This window comes from Gossypium hirsutum, chromosome D06, assembly GCF_007990345.1.
Source record: "Gossypium hirsutum isolate 1008001.06 chromosome D06, Gossypium_hirsutum_v2.1, whole genome shotgun sequence".
NCBI lineage: Eukaryota > Viridiplantae > Streptophyta > Magnoliopsida > Malvales > Malvaceae > Gossypium > Gossypium hirsutum.
Window position 1 is genome coordinate 506439 of NC_053442.1, and position 7684 is coordinate 514122.

Genomic DNA, 7684 nt, shown 5'->3' on the forward strand with positions numbered 1-7684 from the left:
ATATTTTTTTCTAATTTAACAACTTAATTGAAATGACTCGATTTTTTTAGAACTACAAAAAAAAATATTATTACTACAAATAAAATATATTCACAAGTACGATATAATTACAAATTATAATTCAAAATTAAACCACTACAAAGATGAAGAATGAGTTTTTTTTAGTGTTGGTATTACGAATAGAATACATTCACGAGTACAATATAAGTATAAGTATATGTTCGAGAAACTACAACGTAAAATTAAATCATTACAAATCATAACAGACAAAGAACCGAAAAGAATCTAGACAAAATCCATACATGATATACGCATAATATGAACTTAAGAGACATAGACATTGGAATTACACATGGTGGTGCTCAAGAACCTAAAGCCTTTACCTTAACCAACAATACAAGATCGTGATAAGAGTATATTAATTTGAAGTAAATGAATGATGGTGGGAAAAATTTAGTGATTCCAACAAAGATGTCTTCTTCTTCTACTATGGAAAGACTTTCCACCATAGAAAAAAGTAAAATAAATATAAATTGCTTATGTCTTTGCTTGCGTTATGAAAAATATATAATTCAAATAAACACATGAAAGCTATTTAAAACTATTGGTCTCTTCCATTAAGCAAAAGGAAAATGACACTATTTTCTTCAAATGGATCCCCTTTTTTTTTTTTTAAAGCTTCATGCTTTCATTATTTCTTTGGTTATTAAACTAAGCATGCAAATGCAATCATGCACAACAAAGCAAGGGTTTGTTTGGTAAAAATATTATGGAGGTTTTTGTAGTAAAAGTTAGGTTGCAATTTTCTCTTTTTACTAAAAAATGGACAAATTAATCAATGTATGTTAGACCAAAGAGCAAATCGATTCTTTCTATTAAAATTTGTATCTATTTCTACTGTTAAAACTCGCATGGTTGACGAAATAACTAGACAATTACACATGGTGTGCCATGTGCCCCTCAAGCTGACATATAGGGATAAATGGATGAAATTTTTAACAAAAGGATCTTTCTTTTTTATTTGATCTTATGTGCAGTGACTAATTTGCCTATTTTTTTAATAGATGAGGCAAAATACAATCTGACTCCTAATATAAGGGCCTTCATGGTGTTTTTACTAAGTTTATTTGGGGTTTTAGTTAACGTGGGTTTGGATTAATCAAGATTCAAATTAGTTAATATTTTGGTCAAATTATGGTTTTAGTAGATTCAAATTGATGTTTTTTGACAAAAAATTGACTAGACTCTTAAATTTTCTTCGACATTGACTTGACAATCTACATGACAATTCACACATATTTCTAAAAGAAATAAAGAAAAGTTCATAATTTTTTTCTAAAAAATTATCCCCACTAGTAATGAAGCACACATGAACTATCACGTGAGTTACCACATCAGCATCATAAAAATTTTAACAGTTCAAATAGCTTTTCAATCCAAAACAACAACTTGACTAAATTTAAAAGGTTGTGGGTCAAAATGATAAAAAAAAGAATTGGGACCAAAGTGACAAAAGGAGAAAATATGACTGGCTAAATTTGTTATTATAAAAAAAAGTTAAAAAGCTTAAAGAGAAATGGAGACATGATTAAGTGTAAAATGAATATTAAAAACTTAAGCACCGCCAATTAAGTTGAGTAATGATAAGTAGGATGGCATCTCAATTAAACTACAATAATCAAAGGGGAACATGACAGCCAATATCTCTGTGCTAAAGGGTCACCTTTAAGCCATTAAATGGCTTTTATATGCTTAATCTTTGCTTATATCCTTAATCAAATTATAATTTAAAATTTAATCCCTATACTTTTATTTTCAAGAATTTAATTTCTCTACTTTTTAAATTTTAAAACTCAGATCCAATTATTAACATTGTTAAATTAATTGATGTGACATTTAAAAAAACTACTCACTCTGTAGTAATGCAACTAAAAAAATGACTTTGTAATGAATTTGAATTTAATAAAATAATTTTAATAGTGTTAATAGTTGGATATGAATTTTGAAATCTGAAAAAGTATATGGAGTAAATTCCAAATTTACAAAAATTACAAAGATTTATATAAAATAAAATTTTGTGAAAAAAATATATAAAAGTTATATATTCATAAAAAAAATGTAAAATACAAATGAAACTTTGATTAAAATGATAAATATGAGACTTCAAAGATTATGTGTTTTAGGTCCATATCCCAATCATGTGTGAATGTCGTTTCTAGATTTATTCCGTGTATAAATTGGTTTTTATATACTTTATATAAAAAGACAAAGATATCTTCTTATAATATTTATTATTTTGTAGAAAAAAAATTAGTCATTTCTCAATTGAATTGATATCACATTGACTTGTAACACCTAATGTTTTAATAACCGGATCAATAATTGAACCGATCATCTACCATTTTAGGGTTCAATTAATTTTATTACTAATCCAATAATAATTAAAAAAATTAATCTAACTAATCAATTGAGTATTAAAAGAACATTGGATTTTGACTGCCCACCATTGAATTCCTTTACTAATAAATTAAATTGTCATAATAATTTGTCTCTATATATAACCTTATTAGTTTTAATATAAAATACATCAATTTTCATTTAAGTTATTCCAACTTGAAAATATCTAAAGCATTTAGATAATTTTTAATGAATTAAAGTCATAAGAAAAATTTTGAAACTTTGAATTAAACATGGTACATTGAACCTTTACCAAGAAAAAAAAAACTATGGGTGTTTCCATAATGTGGCACAAGAATCAACAAACAAGAAATTAGTGGCACTCAAATTGGGAGATTTAATTTTTATTTATTTAGTTATAATTTTTTCTAATATCTTATCTTGATATTGATAATGTTTAGTGGCAAAGCAAGACGATTAAAAGTGTCACGTTCTACAATATATTTTTAAAATAATAAATAAAAGAATTTATGTGAATGAAAATTTGGTTTTAAAAAACATTTGCTTAAAAAATAAGAGGTTGGTAATGAATTCAAAAAGTTTGAGAATAAATATCTTTCTAAATAATCACACTAATGATTGCCATGCATTCAATGTAATTGAGTAGGTTTATTGTATGTGAGGTTTTTATGAATAATATCTATGATTTTGAGAAAGGTGAAAACATGTTTCAATTTGTAATTTTATGATTTTATTGTTTTTGGTAGAAAATTTAATAAAAAAATTTTATTTTTGAAGCAAAAGTATAGCTTGACTATATATTAATTTATAACTTAATCAGTACTGTATACAACTTTTTCCATTTGTTGGAGGTTAAGGGTGGGTTTGGATGGACGATTAGGTGCGGTGCGTTTAGCTTACCTTTTGTCTCACGCTACAGTATCACTACAATATCTAATCTCACCGTCACTGCTGTTTTTACACCAACCGCAGATAAATGCACCGCTCATCCAAACTCACCCTAAGCCCTCTTAAATTTGTCCCTAGGTCGAAACAGCGTTCCAAAATGCTCAGTCAAAAGTTGTATTTTTGGTGGAATCAAAGTAACTTTTACGTAGATTAATCTTTTTAGAATTTATTAAATAGGTAAAATATTTCAATTTTGGCTGTTGAAATTACGGTTTGACAAAATCAATTAAAGTAGGGACGAAGCTAATTTTTTTCCCTTAGATTTGAATTATAAAACTTTTAGAGTTACAATATAATTTTATTATTGTATTAACATTAAATTTTACAATATTTCAAGGGATTAAGTTTAAAACTTTCAAATTTTGAAAGGGTCAAACTTAAAAATTAGAAATTATTAAAGGAATTAAAAGATCGATTTTATTTTTGGGGCCACGGTGCCTCCAATAGAAAAGCAGCTTTAAACGTTTTATCTAATAGAATTATAAAAAGGTGTCGATATTGTTATTAATATAAGAGAATGTAAGTTCGAATGTATTAAAGTATATTATATTCCTATTTAAAAATTAGAGAAAAATTATAAATATTTTTAAAAACTCTATTAAAAAACATATATAATAAAAACCCATAACCAAATTAATTCCTGATTCAATTTTTCAAACCAAGATTTTCAATGTTGCCTGTTGGAATAAAATGGATTTGCTGAACAAGCAACAATGGTCTTAAATAAAGGACGACCTTTTCCCCTTTTAATTATTTTTTGGCATTAGCAATTATTTGCCACTTTTCTTCACACAAAAAAACATAGATAGATGGAGAGAGGCATCCATAAAGAACAAAAAAACATCATAAATAATGACCCTTTCCAAGGAAGAAGAAGACAACAAACAAGTGAAATAAAATTAACTATATGGTAAGGGACACCACATACATGCATCACACATATTTTACATTTAAAATCCCACGTTCACAATATTTTATAATGTTATTCGTATGTCTATAAAAATTAACGTCTCTTTATTATTGAATGAATCAAATTAGAAGAAAGTTAACTCTATTATTAAAATAAAAATTTTAAACAAGACATGTTTATTCTGTTGAAATTTGACTTTATTTGATTCTTTTTAAAAAAATTTATTTAAGAAGGATTGAGATAAAATTAATGAAAATTGGAGAGGTCAAGGTTAAAATGGTTTAGTTAAAAAGCTTAAATTACATTATTTATATTTGTAGAAGGACCGGACATAGAAATTTTCTATTTATTAAAAAGTTAAGAAAAACTTAATTTGAATAATTTAAACTTGGGAAAGTGTTAAAAAGGAAATTTTGTATTTAAGCAATGAAACCTTAACTTGTGAAATGCATTCATAAAAAAAGTTAAAAGCATGGTTAGCTGTTGTCAGAAAAATTAAATTCTTAATTTCAATATAATAAATAGACTAAAATTATAATTTGACCTTTTTAATTACTAGATGTCAAATTCACTTACAGTCGTCTTGTACATCATCATCTCATTTGCTTGGCACCACCAAAACGTTTTTACTACAAATTTCAATGAACACCACCAACACAAAACAGAAGACAATAAAAACAACATCTCAACACCAACAAATCATTGCAAATATACATTTTCACCCAATTTTTTTCAATAAAATTTAGTATTGAAACATCATCATATCACTTGATGCCATAATGGGTTGGTTCATAATAACAAAAGGATTGTTGTTGTGGTTGCTGATAATGGTGGTGAAGCTTTCATCACTTGTTGTTTCAAATCCCTCACTCGTTTCAAACCCATCGTTGCTGTTGTTGCTATTGGTACCACTATTAAGATAATTGAGGATTTCATTGAGTGACTCCAGTCTTTGACTCAGTTCCATCATCTGAGCTCTCAAAACCGAGTTCTCAGCTTCCATGTTGATGTAGTGTTGAGTGGTGAAGTTGATGGTGGTTAAGATTTGATTATTATCTTTAACCAACTGAGTCACTTGTGCCATTAACTCGTCCAAGTGCTTTTGTTTCCTCATCCTAGACCGCCTCGCTGATTCTCGGTTGGATTCCATCCTTTTCCGTTTCCTTTGATTGTGCAAATCCTCTTCGGATCCTGAATTGGACATGGAGTTTCCACTAGAAGAAGCCATTAAAAAAGAAAAAAAGAGAGACTAAATTGTAAGCTAAATAACTACTTATTATATATATATATGTATATATGGTAAAATAGGACAATTTATTTATGAGAAAACATAAAACCAGTAAAGAAAAACAACAGAGAAAGATTGAACAAGATGAGTCCTTCGTCTAAGTGAAGAATTTATCATAAACCCAGAACGGAGGATTTCACTAACAACCGGAGACATGAGTCTCAAACATGAAAAATTTCATAACACATAAGACTTCAAATAACACAGAGGAAGAGAAGAGAGAGATTTTTGTATGAAAGGGGAAGAGGTTTATGAGAGAAATGAGAAGAGAATTTATAGAAGAAAAATGAAATGAAATTTTGATGAAGTGAAATAGAGTGGTAATGGAATCTATTTGGTGATGAGAGAGATGATTGGGGGTGTGGGGTGGAGACGAATTTCACATATACGTCCAGTTCTTCCAGCTGGTACCCATTATACACACCCTACAAATTATTTTAATCATTACTTATTTCAGGTTCTTCTTTATTATTTAATTTATTCATTGTTTGGACCCCCAAGGTTTCTTTTTTATATTTATTGCGGCTGAACATACATCATTTTTTATGTGAATGAAAATTTTCACTTAAAACTTCTTACATTTAACATAAAAGATTTCTGGAAATAATTCAAATTTAAAATCACTCAAAATACAAATGAATTTAAAAAAGATTTGAAATGATTTCAGCTCCTATTCATGGGATTGCTTAAATATTTTGGATCCAAAAATAGAAAGTTCGGAACAATTGAGTTTTTTTTTAGAGATTGCTTGTACTTACTAATTCATGATTTAGCATGTACATGATGAAAATTTCATTCTTGATTCTATGATAATTTTTATGAAAGTCTTTTATTTGCTTCTCTTTGATGGAAGTTTTATTTTTCTAGAATGTATCCTAATTTTTTACCTAACTTTTCTAATAATGATCGATTCAACTTTGATAAAAAAGATATAACTTAATTATATTCCATCTCTTTTTCAAATGTCAAATCAAAATGAAAAAGAAAATAATTTTAACCTTAATTAAAAGTCAAAATCAATCAAAAATTAAAAATTTAGAATTATCCAAAACTCTTTAAGGCTAGAATTACAAAATATTTCTCAATCATTTTGTTTATTATAATCATGTAATTATTCACCTACAACATAAAATTAGGTAAAAGTTTATATAGATATTTGTATAATATTCTTTTAAGAGGTTAGCGATTACATATTAATAGTGTGAAGAAGATGCATGTTCGAACTTTGGGGAAGGAACAACTTTATACCCTGAACATAAACAATAAAATCGAAAATAAAATATAAAAAATATATATAATTAATGGTATCCGAATAACTAAAATCAACATTATAAAGTATTGATTATATTGATAATTAGAATTTAAATTTAAATTAGAATAAATATAGATAAAATCTAAATACCGTAAGATTTAAATGGAAATAAATTTGAATTTATTTATTTATAATTAATTTAGTGAAATTAATTATTGAAGAATCTGAATATAATGTGCGAAAATGGTTGAAGTCCTCATTTTCACCGCCAGTACCACAATTAACCGTTTAAGTCTGGCACTGTTGCTTTTCTGACAACTGACAGTTGCTTTGAAACTAAAAGGAATCTTAGGGATGGCGGTGTTATTTCAAGTTTTTCAAGGGGTATTTTAGTCATTAAATTTCTTTTACAAGCACTTATATGTATAAATAGCTTTGGTTAGGTTAGTTTCGAATCCGGTTTATTTAAATTTTAAGATTTTTGATTCATTTTTGTTTTGGATGTATTTTAAGTTCATCTTCTTTTGGGATGCAACTCGTGTTCAGATGGTTTGGATTTAAGGTTCGTATTTTTCTAATCAAATTATTATAGATATGTGGTTTTAAATTATTTATTCGGGTCATTCTGTACTTGAGTTAACTTTTGAATTTAAATTAATTTAAATTCGAGTTTAATAAATTTAAATTATTTACCTTTTATAATAAATTCAATTAAGTTAAATTTAAATTCAATTTAATCAAATTAATTTCTAATCGAATTTACAAGTTTAAATCAGAACAAACAAATAAAAAAATTGGTTCATTCTTCTTCCTTTGTAATAAAGCATAAAATCTTTATTTCATACTCAAAACACCATCACAATTTAAT

At 26.8% G+C, this 7684-nt stretch overlaps 1 protein-coding gene across 1 annotated transcript; it reads right to left on the reverse strand.

Annotated features, from left to right (window-relative positions):
- Positions 1–4803: 4803 nt before the first annotated feature.
- On the reverse strand, positions 4804–5986 carry LOC107935089 (bZIP transcription factor 11). Its single transcript, XM_016867644.2, has one exon. The coding sequence runs from the start codon at positions 5502–5504 to the stop codon at positions 5019–5021; it is 486 nt and encodes a 161-aa protein (XP_016723133.2). The 5' UTR covers positions 5505–5986; the 3' UTR covers positions 4804–5018.
- Positions 5987–7684: the final 1698 nt, after the last annotated feature.

Coding starts and splice junctions, on each gene's coding strand:
- LOC107935089 (XM_016867644.2), bottom strand. CDS start 5,504: ATGGCTTCTTCTAGTGGAAACTCCATGTCCAATTCAGGATCCGAAGAG.